This window comes from Solanum stenotomum, chromosome 8 (assembly GCF_019186545.1).
Source record: "Solanum stenotomum isolate F172 chromosome 8, ASM1918654v1, whole genome shotgun sequence".
Lineage (NCBI taxonomy): Eukaryota > Viridiplantae > Streptophyta > Magnoliopsida > Solanales > Solanaceae > Solanum > Solanum stenotomum.
The window spans coordinates 5,633,501-5,654,924 of record NC_064289.1 but is presented as its reverse complement, the minus strand read 5'-3'; the positions used below and the strand labels follow the sequence as shown (position 1 = coordinate 5,654,924).

Below are 21,424 nucleotides of genomic sequence, written 5' to 3'. Positions count from 1 at the left end.
AGTAGATTATTTTATTTAGTGGTATAGCCAAATAAAATGGAGAGGATTGGATTAAACGCCAATTAAGCGAAGTGTAGTGGAGTAGCGAAGCAAAGAAGAGGCGGAATGGCCAGTGCTGCTACTGCTCATGGCTTCCCAACTAGCTTCTTGTTTTCTCCTCGCAGCACAGGACACTTTACTTATTTCCTATCATCACTACAAATTCAATCTAAAAGGAGCAATTTCAACTTGCTCAACACTTGCCCTTTATCGCATTTATCAATCAAATGTTCATCCCCAAGTCAGTACGGATCTACCGCAGATGATAATTTTTTCCAACAAAACAAAAATTTAGATGTCAGTCTTACTCTACTCTCTCTCACACAGACACGCATCCCATTCTTCTATTGATTTTCTGATTTTGTTTTTTTTTTTTTTTTTGTGGAATAAGAACCAAGAGAGCAAAGGATTTTGGAAGAAATGGAAGGTAAAGTAGACCCATTTCTTATTTTTCAGTATAATGTCGAGGGATTTGGTGACTTATTTGACATTTGGTTTATTGACACACTCTCTCTCTGTCTGTTTATCAGGAGAACTCAGCGGAAATGAGTGCCAAGCTAGCAAAGCTGGGGATTGCGGCAGTTCTTGCTTATGGTATTATTGATGGTGTCACATACACTAGTTTCTTTGTGCTTGCATTTATGGGCTATGAGAAGACCACCGGCAATAATCCTGCTGCAAATCTCCAATCTTTGTTGGGGGTAAGTAGTAATTCTTAGCTACTAATACTTTATTTTAAGGTTATTAATTAGGTATGAAATATGCAATTGATTGTTTCTGGTAAATGACCAATTGATAAAAGGGGGGAAATGGCATTAGCTTTGGTTTAGAGAAATGGAGACTTGATTTCCTAGAATAAGTTCTCTTTTGAGGCAAGGGTCCATCGGAAACAACCTCTCTGCCCCACAAAGATAGGAGTAAGGTCCGTATACATCTTACCCTCCCCAAACTTCACTTGCGTTGTTGTTGTGGACTTGATTTCCTGAACTTTTTAGTGCAAAGGTAAAAGTTACCTTATTATGGAAATATGTGGTATTCACATTTAGGATACTGGATGAATGCTTATCATAGCATTTTCACTTGTCGTAGAATATCCACTTCAGTATTTAGCATACCAAAATTGTCTTTTCCATTTCTTTAGATCAAAGTTAAGACCATTTTTTCCTTTTCACCAAATTGTGAGTTCCTTTATCTTAGATCAAATTTAATGTCATTCTTCTCCTCTTTACCAAAAAGAGCATTCAGGCCAAACTCTGTAACAATAATACTAATGAGAATCAATTAGCAACTATAGGGTACTCGGAATTTTCATGGTGCCCCGTGCCAATCTGCACCTTACTTCCCAATTGGATATGTGCTATTTAATTGCCCACTTTTGTATTTTCATTACTCCTTTGCTCAAAAAACACTCTTCATAACGGCAGATTATAATCGCAATGTGGACGGGAAATAATGTGACAAGGCCATTTAGGGTTGCAGGAGCAGCTGCTCTGGCACCTGCCATTGACAAGGGACTAAAGAGAATACAGAAATATTTAAACTTTCCAAGTCTTGTATATGCTTTTGCTTTAGTGGTGACTATAGTTGCTGGGACATGTTTCACCATTATTGGTTTACTCATCCTTTCAAGATGGGGAAAGTGAAAGATTCCACCCATAATTTAGCTGGATATTTGTTGTAATCTGTTGAGTGTTATTTGTATCATTGAGAGAGTCCTCTGACTATATAATTTTTCCATTTATATGGTCTCGTGAAAGTAGTTGGAAACGTGTGTTTAGTTATTGAACAAATTTCTAAAGTTCAGAGTTACTTGAATGAATGACAAGTTGGTGTTATCAGATTTGTGTTTCTCTGCAAAAATAAATGCCCAAATATAAGGTTAATTGAAAAATGCAATTTCCTGTCGTGCCTGTTCCTACTGTTTCATTTATGTTACTGGTATTTTTGCTTCTTGCACCTACTTTGTTGTTCTTCTTCTGCAGTAACCTTAAAAATTAGGTCCAACTTGAAGTACAATTTTGAATTTTGATGAAGTCCAGGTATTTTAGGTTGTTGCCTTATTGGGTTGAAAATCAAACCTATTCTTCGTCTCGTTGTTCCTTCTGTAGTAGATGTGCATTAGTAGAGGACTAGAGGCTGTGTTGGATCACCATCCAGCATCCAAGACACATAAATATGTACACTCAACCCTCAGGGGTTGGCCTGCTGGCAATTGACTTGAGCCTTGGGGTTTGCTCCCTTTCAAGGTCTCAAGTTCGAAACCCACTGGGTGCAAACAATTTCTGAGGGCCATCGGACTGGGTAAAACCTGAATTAACCGTGGTGCACTTGCGGGAAACTCCTTGCCGAGGGCCTGTGCACCCCCGGGATTAGTCGGGGCTCAAAGAGACTCGGACACCCGGTGCAAATCAAAAAAAAAAATATGTACACTCAATCAAAATAGTTTTCTAAACTTGTAAACAGGATTTAAGTATTTATATCTAGTTTGAAGCTTTAGAGGAAAGTTAAGATCCCAATGGTAGATCTCAGACAGCATAGGCATGCCACAACCAGTGAGAAGATGAACCTTATATGATAGATTGATATCTAAGAACAGAATTGCTGATATCCTAACCATACTCACTTTCGACCTGTGAACAAGTCTTTACGTAGGCTAAGACATTATTGAGCACAGCAGGAGGACATTTGAAGTCAAACTTCCCATCCCTCATAATTAAACATAGGGTGCTCGTCATGTAACAAGGGAAGTATCTTTTTTTCACTGAACTTTGTGAAATTTGTAAAGTAGTGCAAGGCTTTGAAATGTAGCCTAAAGATATATCATACTTTTGCACAGAGTCTATCCATGCAGGATACAGTAAGTTAAGGCAATGTATCCTCCTTCAACATGCATGTACTTATGCCTTCTCTCCAACAGTTGCTTCAGTCAATGTTATTCTTAGGCTCGTACTCCCAAGTGCTACTGTCAAGAAAGAGGCAAAGTGCACGTATTTAGCTTCTAACGTTATGGGTGGAATTCCCTTGATAAAAAAATGAATCGGTCCAAAAAATGTCACCAATACTACCTTCTGTAATCCCTTTTGTCTTTTCGTTATTCATTCATTATATAGATTTTGTAGAACGTGTTAAAATGGTGCAAGTTATACTTCATTTCTGGGAAATAATTAGAGATATGGAACACACCAAAAGATTGTGTTTTCATAAAACCTGATAAGTTGCAGGGTTCCCAATGTAGTGGTGCCATTTAAAGCCTTTTTTTTCTTCTATTGGAACAAATATCAATGTGTATGTATGTGAATACCCATTTGGATTTACGGAAGTGTATGTGATTGGTTCCTTCTGATGTCATTCTTTTTCGAAAATATTTTTATTTATCTTAACGCATTTATTCAAATAAACTTTGTTATTTTGTTGAAAAATATATCATGAATGAAAGTGTTATTTGTCTTCTAAGTATTAATAATTTCATAGATCAAGAAAGATATTGCACTACAATCTAGATTTTCATATCAGCCAGTAAAATTCTTGTGAAAGAGTATGATATACGTTGTGAAATTTAAAATTCTATGTTAGCTGCTTTGTAATTGCATTTCAGGAGATTAATAAATAGTATATACAATTAGTTACCTGAAAAAAAAAAAAAGAGAGTATGCAATTATATTTAAAAACAACCGATAGTATTATGATTACGGAATATGAAGAGATAAAATTGATCAAAAGGCAAAAACAATTTTTTTTTAATTTATAAAAATTATAACAAAAAAAATGATCTTATCATATTTTAATTTTCTTTAACGATTATGTATTCACAAGTATGAAATAATTCAAATGATAATGATCTCCTTAGACGAACATTTCCCATTGAGAATATTCTCCGTATAGTAAAAAAACAAAAACTTTTCTCAAAAGTTCTTAGAAAGTCAAAGAAAAATCGTATTCATACAAATATAGTAAGACCATCGGAAGTAAACTACAAATATAACAGACCGAAAACCAATTGAGCAATCTTTTTCTTAAATTTACTGTCAAAGATCGTAGTGAACTGATAAGTACTCCATTTAATTACTAAAGATTTCAGCTTTGAGTACTCCACTTGATAACCTATTTGCAGGGACTGTTTTACCCCAAAATGAGACTTTCTTACTGGACACCATGTAGAAAATTTAAAGCAAAAACATAAAAAATTGTCTCCACACAAATAGAGTAGCCCATCGGAGAAAAAGTAGAAACATAACAAACTGAAAACCAGTTGAGCAATCCTTTTCTTGAATTTATACCGTCAAAAATTATGGAATGATAAATATTTTTTCATCTTTAGTCAAAGATCTCCGCTTTAGACACTTGACAGTTGACACCTATGGACAGGAGGTGAAAAATCATAGTAATAAAAAAAAATGGTTTTGGTGATTTCGAAGAAAAAGAAGCGTAATTATGCGTAATCAGCGCCAAGATGCCACACTTTAGGTAACTAATATGCTTCCGTCACCAATAATCAAGATAAAAGTTGGAGACATTTGCTGGTGTAGGTAAAAGGGGTTCAGTTATCAATAAACTGATGGAGTTTGGCCAGTAATAAACCTGCAGCCACGTGCTGTAAGTACCCTTTCAAGATGTCAAACTTAGCTTCTTCCCTTATTTAACTTCCAACACCATTTCATGAGTATAACATATATATAGCCAAGTGGCCAAATTGTTGCATGCCAAGTATACAGCACCGTAGGGCTACTAAAGTAACCATTCTTTTATTAAACATGTTGTCCTCAACTCACATTAATGCCCTCCAACATTGGATGTGCAATTATAGAAAGTTGAATAAGTTCATATACATTCTATGTGACGTACTATGCGAAAATCTATATCCTTCGGAGTGACTCAATGATTTGGACTTGAAACTTCCATATTGGAGGTATTAAGTTCGAAACCCTTTGTCAGCAAAAGTAAGGAGTTTGCCTTCTGGGTCGAGCTCGTCGCATTGGGCTTGCCTAGTGCGGGTTACCTCTCCTATGTGGTTTGCGAGCTATTGCATAAGAGCGAGGGATTTACCCAAAGAGTAGCGACTGCAGATTTCTTATGTGTATTATATCACGTAAGATGCGTGGGACAGTTGTTCAAATTTATATAAATTTAAGTAAATATAAGTTAAAATCAACTTTAAATGATACATTTATGTGTTATGCCTATGAATACTATCCACTAAAGAATGGATACATGAATTGGTCAAATATTTTATCCGTTTTTGTTTTTGCTTAACCCTTTTTTAACCCATTCATATCCGATTGGACCCATCCGTTTGCCCGTCCAAGAATGGGGTTTGCGGGTTCACTAGAATATATTCATTGTTTCAACGTCCAACTCTATGCATATAGTGCAAAAATGAGTACAAATAAAAATGAATATACATTTTGTAAACACACTTTTTCGATTCAGAACCTATAACGTTTAAATTCTAGATCAACCAGTGTGAAAGAGAGGAAGAGGAAGATCACCTTTTGCATAGTCATCAACTAGTCTTCTTAAACTTAGTATATTATAGTAATTGAGCATTGTTAAAACTAAGATTGTGGTCCTAAACATAAAGTGACGATCGATATCCACATGTTGACCCAAAATCCCGTTGCCAATTGCAATAATGTAAACACTCTTTTACACTCAATTCCATCTAACGTTAGAATATTAGAATATATGAAAGAATATATTATTCACAATCATATCATATCCCATTAATTCCCACAATGCCTTCCTCTAATAGAAAGTTTTTCCATAAATATCGACAATAACAAAGACTTACACTCACAAACCATATAACAAAGTAGTCCTCTTGTGGTAAGTTTCATTCAATTACATATATGCAAAAACTGGTACTTGTTTTACTATATCTAAATCATTTACTTCACACATCTATAAGCTTTCCTTTTCTGTAAACACTATAACTAGTAAAAATCTTTCATTCAGAAAGGTTTTCATGATCATGTCTTATAATTAACTACTTAATTAGTACAAGTTGAGTTCCTGTGGTGAAAACGACGAAAATCCCATGCCACTCATGGCTCAGCAGAGTTCACTTGACTACAATGTGAGTTTTTTTTCACTTCTATTTTTGTTGTTGTTAGTGATTTACAGGATTTCTGATCGCGTTTCTGTATATTTTTTTGTGTTAAAAGGGTAAGTCAAAGAACAGAATTCTGACAAGAACTAGAAGGTGTTTCGAGCCAATTAGCAAAAATAATTTCACTTGTTATAATCAAGCATCAGAGATACCTAGCAGCCCTGCCAATGCAATGGAGTTTTTGAGTCGACCGTGGAGTCCATCTTCTAGTGATCTCCTGCAAATGTTTTCATCAAGTGTAAGAAACCAACATTCTGCTATATCAGTTAGAAGCATGACTGATGATTAAAGATTGTTAATCGTCAAACATATCCGTTTCAAATGAAAAGCTAATAGCAATTACTGTAGTTTACATTCCCCTCTCTTATGAGAATTGGTGCCTTGCTTGAACATGCATAATAATGTTGATTCAAAACTGGAATTATAAACACCCTTAACAGAGTTCTCTGCTTTTGCAGAATCTCTTGTTGAAAGACGCGGCAGGCAAAGAGGGTTATGAAGAACAAGATGAGGAAATACTGGACAGTTCAAGCAACAGAGCTTTTACCAATAAACAGTATATTAAGGTGATCAATCACAAACTCTTTCCACCACCCCTACCCCCAAAACCGACACGTTGAAGCATCCACTACAAAAAATGATAACAGAACAATGACTTCATTTATAAAAGGTCTCACCAGCAGTCTTGGCTGTTAGTTACTAATTAGAATGTCAAGCTATAACTATTGCACGGAGTTGATGAAATCGAGTCTCTAATGTTGTACTCATGCTTTTTCATATGATAGGTGGACTTGCATCACATGAAGGGATGGCTAAAAAGTAAATCTCCATTTTGGTTGTTTAGATCAGATCAAGAGAAGAAAGAGAAACTCCGATTACAAACAGCAAAACTACATGCTGTACTTTCTCTCACACAGCTTGCTTCAGGTATTGCTGGCTTTGCTAGCAATAGCAGCTCAGAAATACGAGACTCGCACCATATCAATTATGAAAGGGAAGGAAAATGGAGCCACAATATAGGTAATGTAGTTGCTTCAGCAGCTGCTCTGATGACTACGGTATGTGCTGAGGCAGCGGAATCTCTTGGAGCAGGAAGAGCTCAGGTTGCATCTGCAGTCAATTCTGGCCTGGCCATCCAAACTCCAATGGATATGATTGCAGTCACAGCAACAGCAGCCACATGTAATACTAAACACATATATATTTCTGTTTTTTTTGTTACATTAGCGTTCGTTCTAAATGATGGCAGCTTAATGCTTGTTTACTAGGTTTACGAGGAGCTGCAATTCTTAAATCGAGAGCCATAGAGGATTCCTCTCCTAGGATCCCAGAGATGCTCACTGCAGGCGCCCGAATATGGATAATAATGCCCTCAGGTAAGAATCAAATCTCCTGAAAATTTTCTTATAGGAGATGCAGATAGGTGATTTAGCACTTGAGCCGAGGGTCTTTCAGAAACACAGACTCTCTACCTCCACGAGGTAGGGGTAAGGTCTGCGTACACTCTATCCTTTCTAGACCTCACTTGTGGGACTACACCGCCTAAATATGTTTTGTTTATTACATCACAGGACATAAAGAGGACAAATGGGTGACCCTACACTTGAAGCAAAACCAACTGATACTGAGCCTCAAAAGGAAGTACTTTGGAACTCTAAGAGCTTCAAAAGAATGTAATTTTCTATTCAGTTTCTATTTATTGCCTCAAAACTTGATGCTTCTCTCCTTTTTAGGCATTATTATTAAAAAACTCATAATATTAAAAAAACCTTACTGTTGTCCAGACAAGCTGATCAACATCATAAAAGAATGTTTGGAGGCTCAAGACAAGTACTTTGTTAGCTTGAGGACGAACAATGGAATCATCAAGCTTCTTTTCGAAGATGAAATGCAATCTAGCATCTGGATATCTACCATTTCAGGTGTCTTAAAGAAGCAAAGATCCTCTTGAGAAAGAGGTCTGATATATTGTACAAAAATGTTATGTCATACAGACAAAACCAAGAATGTATCCAAAAGAATGCATGCTACATATTTCTCATCAAACATAATTCTAATGGATACCTATTACCAGAGATGGAGCCAAGATTTGAACTTTATGCGTTCTAAATTTGAAAACATATAGTGACATCATGTGTTAGTAACTGATCCGTTCTAATTAAATTTTTGCACATATTTAATTAATGACTTTCTTAATACAAATATAGGATTTGAACTAAAGTTATTAGATTTGATCGAACTACGTCTAGCTCCACCTCTGCATACTTGTAGCCTCTACTACCTGTCACATAATTCAAAGCTCAATTGGCCTTTTAATTTTACTGCATACAACAACAAAGATTGATTGGTTAAATAGTTAGAGATGAGATACTCAATTAACCCCTTCAGATAGGGGTAATTTATTTTTATTATTCGATTAAATACGTGAAATTTGTTGTAAGTAAGTGGTGATAAGACTCCAGATCTATGATATCGTATTGAATATTTATGAATACTTTCCATAACCTTCAATCTTCATAGATGTTAGAGATTGAAAACCTTTTTTGAGTTAATTATATATGTAACTTTTTGTAGAATATTTTCACAAAAATGAAAACTATTTATAAACGTCAGAGGCGGTCAGGCAGACCCACATGGTACTATGAAGGTGTATGTGAACCTCACAACTTCTTCTTTTTTTGGGATATATAAGGGTAATATGTATAGATAGTCTAAGAAAAGATCATTTATTTAATTATGCATTCTCATAATCAGAACTTGTTTTAGTGCATTGATTGAAGCCTTGACTTTACCTCACGAGATAGTGATGTCCTCTATCTTCAAATCTTGAGTTCGCCTCACCTCTCATGAATCGAAATCAAGAACATTATTCATAAACGTTGACGTTTTCTATGATTTACAGTGTAAATTATTAAATAAACAGAAGGTCCGGTTATTGTCACTTAGTACTTGTTTTATATTAGAATTAGTAATTCGATGACATAATTAATTTCCTAATACAAAGCAATAATACAGTGGAATCCATCCAAAACAATGGTCATTATGTTCTTTTTATTTAAAGTTTGTTTATTAGCTTTGTTCGCTAGAGAGTTTTATATGTTTTTTTGAAAAATACTTTTGCTTCATTAAAGCATTTTAGAAATATAACAATTCAATACTAAAAGCTTTAAAAGTTGAATTCATAAAATTAAAATCCTAATCTCGTCTACATTAGCCTTTGCTAGTGGTACTAAACTATTTGTCCTCTGTACCACCTTGCACTTGCTTATAACTACTAAAGACAATCAGATGGGTAACCCTTAATTCCCAATAGCCAATGAACTATTAAGAACAACGCAAGTGTTTCATATTCTATTTTCTTTTCACAAGTTTCAAAACCTTTCTTTCTTTTTTTCTAATATCATGTCAAGTCAAACTATTTCACATAAATTGAAACGGATGAAGTATTTGTATTCAAATCAATAAGAGCTGAAATAAAAATATTTTGTAAAAAAATCCTGACAGGATCTAAGATTTCAAACCAATAGATGTTAAGTATACAAACATACAAATCTCTGTGTAGAGAAAAATGTTTATATTCAAAAACTTTACAGTTATAATAGATATTCAGCTGTCAATTGCAAATAATTGGGAATGATATTTTTACTTATTAATGTATATTTCTATGTTGTCTAAAGATTATTGTATCTTATTATTATCTCGTATTTGCATATGCTAAGGCCATTGATACCATGAACTTGAAAAACATGTCCAAGTGAAGTCTGAATTAAGCAAAATGTACGGAGACCTTATCCCTATCTTCATTAGATAGAGAGGTTGTTTCTGCTAGACCTTACCCCCAAAGTGACATTATTGAATCAAAATAACACTCAATCGATTTAAATTGTCACACTAATATATTTGTAATTACGTTAATCAAAACAAGGGAAACCAATTATACTTCATAGAATATACCGCAGAATAACGAATATATAGCAGATGACGCATAACTATGGGAACTAGCTTCTTGGATTCCTCAGTTACATGAGAGGCTTGGTCCAATGACTCAATCTTAAAGAAAATTGAAAACATTATAACTGAATAATCCTCAGACTTCGACTAAAAAAATAAACAAAGTTGCTTAGACTAAACTCTTTTGTCGATAATCTCATGCTAGTTAATAGAATATTGATTAATATATAATGATCCAACACTACTTGACAACAACTCATACTAATTAATCTGTGTTTATACCATAATATATAAGGTTAGACAACACGATCGATTACTATATTTGTATATTATTTCCTTAGGTATATCCCAGCATATATTCCTCGTGGACGTTATTAACTACATGTTTGTATTCAATATATGTTAAAACACATGCATATAAATAGTGCAAGTACGTTTGCATGAAAGCAACAGAAAGAAAGATGGCTCAAGTTAGAGAAGCCATTGATGATCACGATGAGCAGAGAGAAAAAGCTGAGGACGCGGATGATGCAACTAAGAAGGCAACGTCTGAGACTTTGCCATTTCACAAACTACTAAGTGAAGCAGATGCACTTGACTGGACACTCATGGCTTTGGGGACATTGGGTTCCATTGTCCATGGACTTGCCCAGCCTGTTGGCTATTATTTGCTAGGCAAAGCCCTTGATGCATTTGGAAACAACATTGATGACACAGCAGCTATGGTTAGAGCACTCAAAAAGGTATAACTAACTTTACTGGCACATCCAAAATCATGAAGTAGGCGTTCGGACAATATTTGAAGTTAAAAAGTTGAAACAAAAGTATTTGGAAGTGTAATACATATTCACTTGGAGAAGGGTCTTAACTCAGCTGTTTTGCTTACACTTAATTTCAGGTCGTCCCATATGTCTGGTATATGGCCTTCGCAACATTTCCTGCTGGAGTGCTAGGTAACTACCTTACTACTATCATACTAAAGTTTCAATGATCAAGACTCAAAATATCACTGATTTGGAACAGTAGAAACTCAACTCCATAAATTTTGAACTTAAAAAGTGCTAATGTGGAATATGCAGAGATAGGATGCTGGATGTACGCTAGTCAAAGACAAGTAGCACGTTTGAGACTGAAATTTCTAAGTGCAGTGCTAAGACAGGATATTGGGGCATTTGATACAGAGTTAACTACTGGCAAAGTACTTACTGGCATAAGCAGCCACATGTCACTCATACAGGACACCATCGGAGAGAAGGTGCATAAGCTCATCCCTGTAAACATTATTGTTAGCTTCAAAGCATTTACCAAAAATTTGAGTTAAGAAACATCTTTACAAAGAGAAGACTATTGGAAATGAAAGGTAGCAGGAGTGAGTAAACAACCTAAACTCTAAAGTGCTTATAAGGCGTAAAACAAACTTTTGGCAATTTCGAGCTCATAAACGTGAATAAATAACTACTCGAGCACCCTCATAATCAGTAGCTTTAACAACTCAAGAAGCCCTCCCTTCCCCAAATGAGATACAGTTAATTCTCAAAGATGCTTCCTCGTACCGGCACCAGTTGCCTGTCATACAAAATCGAGTTCAAAGACTGTCCAATAGTAGGTGGAAAATTTGATTAACAAAAAAAAAAAACTTGTAACATCGTGCACATCCAGAAGTTCATGAATATCTAATTTACAATCTATAATATCCATTTATACCTAACATTTCTTCTTTTCACGTGACAGTTGGGACATTTTCTATCATGCATTGCAACATTTGGTTCTGGAGTCTTGATTGCATTCGTATCCTGCTGGGAAGTGTCTCTCCTATCCTTAATAGTTGTCCCACTGATAATGTTAACTGGCGCCAGTTACACAAAGAGAATGAGTGAGATTTCAAATATAAAAATGGCATACCTGTCAGAGGCCACATCAATGGTAGAAGAGGTGACAAGTTATAGCAATTTCTTCAATAGCAATTTCATGTTATAACGCATAGTCTGATTGCCAATCTTATTTTGCAATATCAAATAACAATTTATTCATATTGAGTATCTGATGCTCTATGACAGACGATCTCCCAGATCAGAACTGTATTTGCTTTTGTTGGAGAAAATTTATCAATCAAATCCTTCTCAGATTGCATAGAGAGACAAATGAGGATAAGCAAGAAAGAAGCATTTATAAAAGGTCTTGGAACAGGCACGTTCCAGACTATAACTTTCGCTTCGTGGTCTCTTATTGTATGGGTGGGAGCTGTTGTTGTAACAGCCAAGAGATCAACAGGAGGAGATGTCATAGCTGCAGTTATGAGTATTCTGTTTGGAGCAATGTAAGAGCAAAAACCTCATATTCTTCAACAGATTCTTCATATTATGAAGAAGAAACTCAAGTACCTTAAAACAGCAACCAGATGAGTTTTTATTTTTCAAATTTCAGATCACTTACGTATGCTGCACCAGATATACAAATCTTCAATCAAGCAAAAGCAGCAGGAAAGGAAGTTTTCCAGATGATTGACAGAAAACCCACTATAGATGCCGACTCCGGAGGGATGACATTTGAAGTAATAGATGGCAATATCAACATACGGGATGTACACTTCGCTTATCCATCACGGCAGGAGAAGTTAGTTCTTCAAGGGTTTTCTTTGTCAATTCCAGCAGGAAAAGTAGTGGCACTTGTTGGAAGTAGTGGGTGTGGTAAAAGCACCATCATGTCACTACTAATGAGATTTTATGATCCCGTGAGAGGTTGGTCAAAAATTAATTATTAATCATTACTTTTAGTTGCTGAATTTGCAGAAGCATCTATAACAAAAGAAAGTTTCACATGTAAATGTCTAAAAGCTTCATAATGTTCATACTGCATCAATCAAATACAATAGGTAAATTACACAAGAATTGAAAAACTCACTCAGTATGAAAACCATCAGGTGAGATTCTCCTTGACAACCACAACATCAAAGATCTTGATTTGAAGTTTCTTAGGAGAAACATAGGAGTAGTTTCGCAGGAGCCATCTCTATTTGCTGGCAGCATCAAAGACAACATTAAGATGGGAAATGTTAACGCAAATGATCAACAGATTGAAAGAGCTGCCTTGTTGGCAAATGCACATTCTTTCATATCCCAGCTACCGGATCAATATCTAACAGAGGTCAGACCATTATCACTCATATACATGACCAACTGTTTCATTAGGCTAATTCTATAAAGAAAAAAAAAAGATACATAACTGTCTACTTAGTTTGTGGTATTCAGTTCCGTATATTTCCAATAGAATGAATGATTAGATTTTCTCTAGTCATGGAGTTATGGGCAGAATCAAGCTGGAAGGAACAGGAAAGTTGATAATAATACAACATACCCAGTGTAATCCCACAAGTGGGGTCTGGAGAGGGTAGAATGAACGCGGACCTTACCTCTACCTTTGTGAGATAGAGAGGCTGTTTTCGATAGAGCCTCAGCGCAAAAGAAATTTAGCCAATGCAAGAAATTTAGGCAAAAAAAAAAGAGATAACAAAATAAGTGCAGCTACGAATATTAATACACATTGAAGGAAAAGAAACTATGTGATACCTAAATCATATTACTAGAAGTAGTACAACACCCGATTACCTACTACCCTTATACCCTAATTCTGAACCACTATACCTTCCTATCTAAAGGTCATGTACTCAGTAAGCTGAAGTTGTGGCATGTTTTATCTAATCACCTCCGCCAGTTCTTCTTCAGCCTACCTCTACCTCTCCTAACTCTTCCTACAGCCAACCACACACCTCACTGTCAAAATTAATAGCAATAATAATTATACTCACTATCTAAGAAAGAAGGGTTTTCTGCTTCTCCACCACTGGAAACAAAAAGGAGACCGAAAGGCACATCACAGGATAGAGAGCATCTGGGAAAAGAAAAAAGTGTGCACCTAGCAAGTCTCATGCCTTTACCTGATTCAAGGCAAAATGACTTGTCTGGAAAATCCTTTTCGAAACATTAAACATAAGAGAATGTTAAAGTAGAAGAATGCAAACACATTGCTTTCCTCCTCTCACAGTAGATATACTATTCAAGTGAACCAATATAATTCCATGAACACCAGTTTCAGCTTGCAGCCTGCAGTATAACCATTTCCTCAAGAAAGCATTTGTTAAGATCACCTGAAAGTCCTGTTGCTTATTCAGTTTGGCACAGAAGGACAATGAAAGAAGGCAAACAAGAACAGCAGGCTACTACATCCGGTACTAAAAGTACTAAGTGACATAAGATATGACAATTTGATAACAAACGAGGGTAACTCATGTAATAAAGCCCCTAAAATAGTAAATTGAAAACTAACAGCAGAATACAATTAATAATAAAAAACTAATTGCTGCTATAGGAAATCAAGAGCCAAATACCCTAAATTGAGGATTCTAAATTCTTCCGTCTCTAATAGCTAAAATACTTTACTGCTCCTCTGTCATCTCCAAGCATATGATAAGTCGAAAGGAAAGTAGTTGTAGCATGATCAAAGTACATCTGAAACTACGCCTTGATTCTTGTATAGCAAAGCTTCCATGAAAAAATTGAAGCATGCTGAGTTAGTTTTCTTGTTAAAATGTCCTACTCTAGGTAGGGCAAAGGGGTCTCCAACTATCAGGTGGACAGAAACAGAGAATTGCAATAGCAAGAGCAATTTTAAAAAATCCTCCTATTCTTTTGCTTGATGAGGCCACCAGTGCACTTGACACAGAGTCAGAGAAACAAGTTCAAGAAGCACTGGAGACAGCAGCACAAGGCAGAACAGTCATCTTAATTGCACACAGAATGTCAACTATTGTAAATGCAGACATGATAGCTATTGTTGAGGATGGGAAAATTGTGGAAACAGGAACACATAATAACCTCTTAGATACAAGTATATTCTACAACAGGCTATTTAGCATGCAGAGCATCACGCAAGATTGTCAAACTAGGTTAGATTAAACTCAATACCATATTCATCATTACAATCAGACTGGTTAATTGATAATGAAATGCATTTAATTGATAGGTTGGAGGCTACAAATAGAAAAGTTCTTTCCATACAAGAGGATTCATCTCAGGACCATACGCAACCTGGTGAGCCCAATGAAAGCAAAAGAGAGCTTAAGGATCTTCCTGAGAAGGAGCAGATCCGAAGAAAAGAGAGACACATATTTTTCAGAATCTGGTTTGGCTTGAATGAGAAAGAGATCATAAAGACTACTATTGGCTCCTTAGCAGCAGCTTTTGCAGGCATCTCTAAACCTGTTTTTGGGTTCTTCATCATAACAATAGGAGTGGCATATTATCATCCTGATTCAAAGGAGAAAGTAGCTCTGTATTCAGCAATATTTGCTTCAATTGGAGTGGTTTCTTTGTTTGCCCACACTTTGCAGCACTACTTATTTGGAGTAATTGGAGAAAAGGCCATGACAAATCTAAGGCAAGCTTTGTACACAGGTATCCTACTTATACATTCCTGGAAGATCAGATCCATCAATCTATGTTTCTTTTTTCTTCCATTTTCTCTTTTCTCGATGCATATTTAACATTCAATTTTGTCCCCTATATAAAAGTTGATGCTTATCACATTTCAAAAACTGTTTGCAGCCACACTACGAAATGAATTAGCTTGGTTTGAAAAGCCCGAAAATAGTATTGGATCACTTACATCAAAGATAGCCAGTGACACATCCACAGTGAAGATCATAATATCTGACCGCATGTCCGTCATTGTCCAGTGCATTTCGTCCATATTGATTGCAACAACTGTCAGCATGAAAGTTAATTGGAGAATGGGTCTGGTAGCCTGGGCGGTGATGCCATGCCACTTCATCGGTGGCCTCATTCAAGCAAAGTCAGCTAAAGGATTTTCTGGTGATAGTAGTCTAGCACATTCCGAACTTGTTACCCTAACTTCTGAATCTGCCACTAATATAAAAACTGTTGCATCTTTTTGCCACGAGGAACAGATACTTCAGAAGGCTAAACTGTCCTTAAAGCGACCACTTAGGAAAGGCAAGTCAGAAAGCATAAAATTTGGAATTATTCAAGGCATCTCTCTCTGCCTATGGAACATAGCTCATGCAGTTGCCTTATGGTACACAACAATTCTTGTCGACAGGAATCAAGCCAGCTTTGAGAATGGGATAAGGGCATACCAGATATTTTCCCTCACTGTACCCTCAATTACAGAACTATGGACACTGATACCCACTGTAATATCAGCCATAGAAGTACTAAAACCTGTATTCCAAATCCTTGACCGTAGCACAGAAATTGTACCAGACATGCCAGATATTTCCAAACCCGAAACCATCAAAGGAGAAATTGAGTTCCTAAATGTCCAATTTTGTTACCCATCAAGACGGGAAGTAACAGTTCTCAACAATTTCAGTCTACAAATTGAAGCCGGATTAAAGGTGGCACTTGTTGGGGAAAGTGGAGCTGGAAAATCTTCAATTGTAGCATTGTTACTGAGATTCTATGATACGAATGAGGGAAAAGTTCTGATTGATGGCAAGGATATAAGAGATTACAACCTTAGAAAGTTGAGGGCACAGATTGGATTGGTACAGCAGGAGCCACTCCTGTTTAGCTGCTCAATTAGAGAAAATATCTGCTATGGGAGTGAAAGAGCATCAGAAGCTGAGATAATGGAAGTATCAATGTCAGCAAACATACACGAGTTTATAAGTAACTTACCTGATGGATACGACACTCTTGTTGGGGAGAAGGGTTCTCAGCTTTCTGGAGGGCAAAAGCAGCGAGTAGCAATAGCAAGGGCCTTGCTCAAAAAGCCCAGAATAATGTTGTTGGATGAAGCAACAAGTGCCTTAGATACCGAGTCTGAAAGGGCAGTGGTGAGTGCACTGGAATCAATGAAACTAAACAGCTCCGGGATCACAAAAGTGACACAGATCACAGTTGCTCACAGGCTTTCCACAGTAATAAATTCAGATACTATTGTTGTTATGGACAAAGGTAAGATTGTGGAAAAGGGCAGCCACTCAAACCTGATGGCAGAACCAGATGGTGTTTATTCAAGATTTGTAAGGCTCCAAAGTATGGAGAAATAGAATTGATGTATGCTGATTGCATCAAAGGTAAGAGTTAGGATTCACCATCATGTAAACTATTAATTTGTTGGTCATAACACTGTTGCATTTGGTGAAGAAAAAAAACCAGACAGGGCCAGTATGGGATTGATAGGTGTTGAATTATTTAATTAGTTTCAAATAGAACCACTGTTATCAAAAGCAAAAGCGCAAAATAGCTCTGTCTGCTGGGGCTTTAAGCTCAAAACGCAAATAAAGCATGGGCTTTAATGGAAAAAAAAAAAACACAACGGGAGGAAAAAATACAAATATCTATGTTTAGTCTAAGATTAAAATATATGAACAAAGAAATTGAACAAAAATTACAATAAAGTGAAATATCACTTGTTTAGTGTCACTCTTCTAAAGAGGCTCATTGGCAAGGAATAGTATGTATTAGAACCTTGATGAGGACACCGAAGTGCACATTAAGCGAGGCGAAGCGCTCAACACGTTTTGCCTCACTACAGGGCTTAAGCGCCTCTGACAACACTAAATAGAACTTTCCTAGGTGAATTAGGACTTTTCCTATATTTATTTTGTTAGGACTCTTGCTATTCAACCAGTGAGTTAACTCATTCTGTACCCCCTCTATCTGAGAGCAGGTTAAATTTCCCATAAACGGAAGAGATCGGGAGCTCTCTGATGAGTTCCAATGTCTGCAATTCCCTTCAATGTATTGCCAAAATTCAGCAATCATAGCCGAGTCAAGGAACAAAACAAGGTCAAACCTGTGTTTTCGGCCTGACTTTCTCGTTAATAGTCCATTAACTGATCCAGTACTAGGGACCTTAACACACACCTCCAACTCCCAAATCTTTTTCTCATTTTAATAGATACAGGAGCTTAGGGTCACCGTAGCTAATATTTGCAGAAAATATATGGTAAAACAGTTAACCTATATTTCATCAACAAAATGACTGTACACAGAATTGTTACATGCAAGCTAAGAGCACCCCTTTAAAATATCTGTATGAAATTCTAGTTGGATATTGTACATCCTTTAGATTTTAGGACTAAGCTTCAACACGGATGCTGTGTAGATTCTTTAGGCTCTCAATCTCCTCCCCAGAAGCAATTCCAGGATCAAGAAAACATAACTGCAAGATACATAAAATGTTATTGATAACACAAAAAAGGAAAAACAATTAAATGTTAGACGGTTGAAATGCAATATAACCTGATATAATGGCTTCTTCAGAGTGTGGACACCTCTTTTTATTAGCTTTTGCCAACCGAAGTTTCCTTTAAGAGATTTTGCCAGGGACTCTGTTGTCTGAGACAAGGTATGGTGGAACTTTTGGTAAGTAATCTAGAGATATTATACATGATATACCCTAAAAGTAACATAACCCTGTAGCTGATAATATGCAATTTGATACTTTGATAAAACTTATGAGTAAAAATAACAATAAAAATCAGAAGTCATTAATAGCTTTTTCCCCAACTTGAAAAGGCATTAATAGCTTTGAAAGGAACAGCATTGTCAGATTTCTTTTCAACATCTCAACAAGAATATTGAGGGAGGAGAAACAAAATATTTTACTAACTACAATGACTATCCCATACATCAGCCATCCCAAATGATGTTTTAACCATAAGTGATGAAAACTAACGAAAAAGGAAACAGATTGTACCAAGTTGATGGAGATCCTTTTATAAGTGTGCACATTTGCAGCACAACTCTATTAAAGGTGAGCAGCACGCACAATCACAAATCTCTCATATGTGCTTTTCTAGACCACATATTTTTAGATGGACTGGTAATGTAAGAATACCCTAAACAATATATTTACTGCAAGAGTCTAAAATTCCTTACAGTCTTAGTCCTGGAACCAATTATACATAAGCAGGTTAAACAACGAAAGCCAATTGCCAATAACAGAACTTATGGAGCATAAGGCAAGTTTCCAAATCCTCACCCACCATCTAACATAATATGCTTTTACATCTTCGGTTCAAAAAAAAATGTCATTACGACCATTTAACTACGGAAAGGGAGACAATGGATTTCACATACACTTTTCAAGGAATAATACAAATATGGCCATCAGAGATGACTCAAAACACCTTTAAAGAAATATGACAATATAGGGAAGCCATAAAGACCAAAGCAATAATAGAACCTCGAGGACAAGACTTGCTTATGAATGAAATGTGCAAATACTTACATGACCTGGATCTAAGATCAATAGATTGTACTGCATCGGTCCATTTCTCTGGCATTTCATTTGAATCCCAACAATGGTTCTTGAATGGCCATCATGCTGGAAGTACAACGGCCTGTTTCAACGAAGCTTATAAGAGACCCCATCACCAAAAAGAGAATGATGATGAATGAAGAGATCGGTAACCAAGAAAATTTATGCACAAGTAAAGATTATCACATACATCCAAGTTAATAAAGGAAATACAGTCAGTGACTAAATTCACTTACGCTTTTTGACTGACTAGGATACCATGATTGCCGGATATCCTGGATTTATTGTCAGCAAAGTAATTCCACACCCAATCAATGAGTGCCTGCTGGACCTTAGGCTTAGCCTTTACATCATACGAAATCGGAACAGCCTTGGATACAACATTTTTCCCTTTGGACAGATATCTATCCATTGGTCCATAAACCTGAGGTGCCATGTTGCCCACACATTTACCAACTCCACTTGACCTAATGTCTATCTCCCGGCTTACAAAGTCCACTATCCTGGCACGAAGGCCAAATGAACGGAAGAGCGTAGCACACTCTGTAGTTCCAATCCAATTTCTTTTGCCATAAATTGCTTGATCAAAGTCTTCTGAGCCCTGTTTATCAAATCCTCTTTTCCAAGCAATTTCAAGCCATCTTTGGAGTGAAGGGATGTCAGGTACAAACCCAGAACCTCCATACAAGACCTCCCTTGCTTCTCGCCGTTGCTTAAGCAAGTGAGAACTAAGCATCTGGATATTACGCCAGCCACAACCCCACCCAAAATCCTCCGAATGGCTGCTTTGGAAATGATCAACATTACCACACAAAATAGTGGTGGCCTTTTCAGTCTCCAACTCTAAACAGTTCTTCAACAAATCCATCAACCCTTGTACAATCTGAGGTCGGGTTTCATTACTGTGCACACTAGATAAAATCCTTGCTTTTTCATCAATATCTTTCCCTCCAGGATTGCAATTTTTGGCCTCAGACTTCAAAAAATTACTCTCCCGATCCTTTTGAGAACTAGTTTCACACTGCATGTCATCATCAACCTGATAATCAGGTAAACAAGGCTTTAGAAAATTAGAGCTAACAAAAACAAAGTCTACACCTTTTAAATATCTTTTATCACCCTCTATCCTTTTTCCAGTAACAAGTCTTTTTTTTTAAGCAAGAATATACCAATTTAAAAAGCCCAAAATATTATAACTTGTTTTTTTCCAAAATTCTAATGATTTGCATCCAAAAGAGTACCAATTTGACTCCAAAATTCTATGGAGGCAGGTTGATAATATCAGAATTGGTACTCTGGTATATTAAATCTCGGCGATTGATGAGATAATATAGAACAGAATAATTTACAAAGAGAAAAAAAAAAGGAGTACCGGTATATAAGGTGGACTTGAAGGGGCACGGGCAAGGTCAAGAGCAATTTGTTGAGCCAATTCGAAGTCTTTGTCAATATCTTCATCGTCGAAGTGACTGTTAGCGTGCCTGTATTAATCGCATCAATTTTAGAACTTTCTCGAAAGAAAAAAAATAGAAATTGAGCTAGAACATAACAAAATCAATAAGAGTAGAGTCACCTTTCGAGTTCAAAGGTGAGAACTCTAAGATTACAGATAGGGCAAACTGAGAAATCGGCCATTATCGAGCTTCGTGAATAAGAAGGATTGTGGAGGGAAAACTCTTCTCTTTCCCAGTTTTCCTCTTTTTATAAACCCTATTATGGGGGCGACGTAGTTTTGAATTTTTTTGAAAAAAATAATTTGAACTTAATTTTAAGTAGTACTCCTACACCCTAGTCCTAGTAATTAATTAATTAATTACATTTATACTACTGTTTAGACAATATATTTTGAATTATTTTTCTTTTTATCTTTTCATAAATTTTATGTCCGGTCAACATGTCACATGTAAAAGGAGGGAGATATATGTCTTATCACGAATGTTTGAAATCAATGCCTTGAACTAACAAGGATTGTGGTGGCAAAGAGTTGATATCTTTAATCGAATGTATCATTTCAAGTCTTGTTAACGAGCACTTCCCTCA

The 21,424-nt window shown here is 36.2% G+C and overlaps 6 protein-coding genes across 6 annotated transcripts; 5 read left to right on the top strand and 1 right to left on the bottom strand.

Annotated features, from left to right (window-relative positions):
• The first annotated feature begins 48 nt into the window (after positions 1–48).
• On the top strand, positions 49–1,780 carry LOC125873074 (uncharacterized). The gene is made up of 4 exons (XM_049553938.1): positions 49–336; positions 431–466; positions 570–740; positions 1,464–1,780. Exons 1-4 carry the CDS (start codon positions 106–108, stop codon positions 1,680–1,682), a joined length of 657 nt encoding a protein of 218 aa, XP_049409895.1. The 5' UTR covers positions 49–105; the 3' UTR covers positions 1,683–1,780.
• Positions 1,781–6,167: 4,387 nt separating this feature from the next.
• On the top strand, positions 6,168–8,144 carry LOC125874519 (VAN3-binding protein-like). The gene is made up of 6 exons (XM_049555422.1): positions 6,168–6,383; positions 6,604–6,711; positions 6,931–7,327; positions 7,414–7,521; positions 7,717–7,818; positions 7,930–8,144. The coding sequence occupies exons 1-6, from the start codon at positions 6,318–6,320 to the stop codon at positions 8,094–8,096; spliced, it is 948 nt and encodes a 315-aa protein (XP_049411379.1). The 5' UTR covers positions 6,168–6,317; the 3' UTR covers positions 8,097–8,144.
• Positions 8,145–10,557: 2,413 nt separating this feature from the next.
• LOC125872437 (ABC transporter B family member 19-like) lies at positions 10,558–15,048 on the top strand. Its single transcript, XM_049553163.1, has 7 exons — positions 10,558–10,839; positions 10,995–11,049; positions 11,176–11,369; positions 12,154–12,413; positions 12,521–12,834; positions 13,017–13,240; positions 14,695–15,048. Exons 1-7 carry the CDS (start codon positions 10,558–10,560, stop codon positions 15,046–15,048), a joined length of 1,683 nt encoding a protein of 560 aa, XP_049409120.1.
• On the top strand, positions 14,892–15,635 carry LOC125872436 (ABC transporter B family member 20-like). The gene has a single exon (XM_049553162.1). It carries the CDS (start codon positions 15,099–15,101, stop codon positions 15,633–15,635), a length of 537 nt encoding a protein of 178 aa, XP_049409119.1. The 5' UTR covers positions 14,892–15,098.
• Positions 15,636–15,657: 22 nt separating this feature from the next.
• Positions 15,658–17,182, top strand: LOC125874517 (ABC transporter B family member 14-like). Its single transcript, XM_049555420.1, has one exon. It carries the CDS (start codon positions 15,666–15,668, stop codon positions 17,163–17,165), a length of 1,500 nt encoding a protein of 499 aa, XP_049411377.1. The 5' UTR covers positions 15,658–15,665; the 3' UTR covers positions 17,166–17,182.
• A 681-nt stretch (positions 17,183–17,863) lies between these two features.
• Positions 17,864–21,105, bottom strand: LOC125874518 (uncharacterized). Its single transcript, XM_049555421.1, has 6 exons — positions 20,958–21,105; positions 20,757–20,865; positions 19,621–20,423; positions 19,355–19,466; positions 18,364–18,459; positions 17,864–18,283 (listed from the first exon to the last, which is right to left on the bottom strand). Exons 1-6 carry the CDS (start codon positions 21,017–21,019, stop codon positions 18,200–18,202), a joined length of 1,266 nt encoding a protein of 421 aa, XP_049411378.1. The 5' UTR covers positions 21,020–21,105; the 3' UTR covers positions 17,864–18,199.
• Between the last annotated feature and the right edge of the window lie 319 nt (positions 21,106–21,424).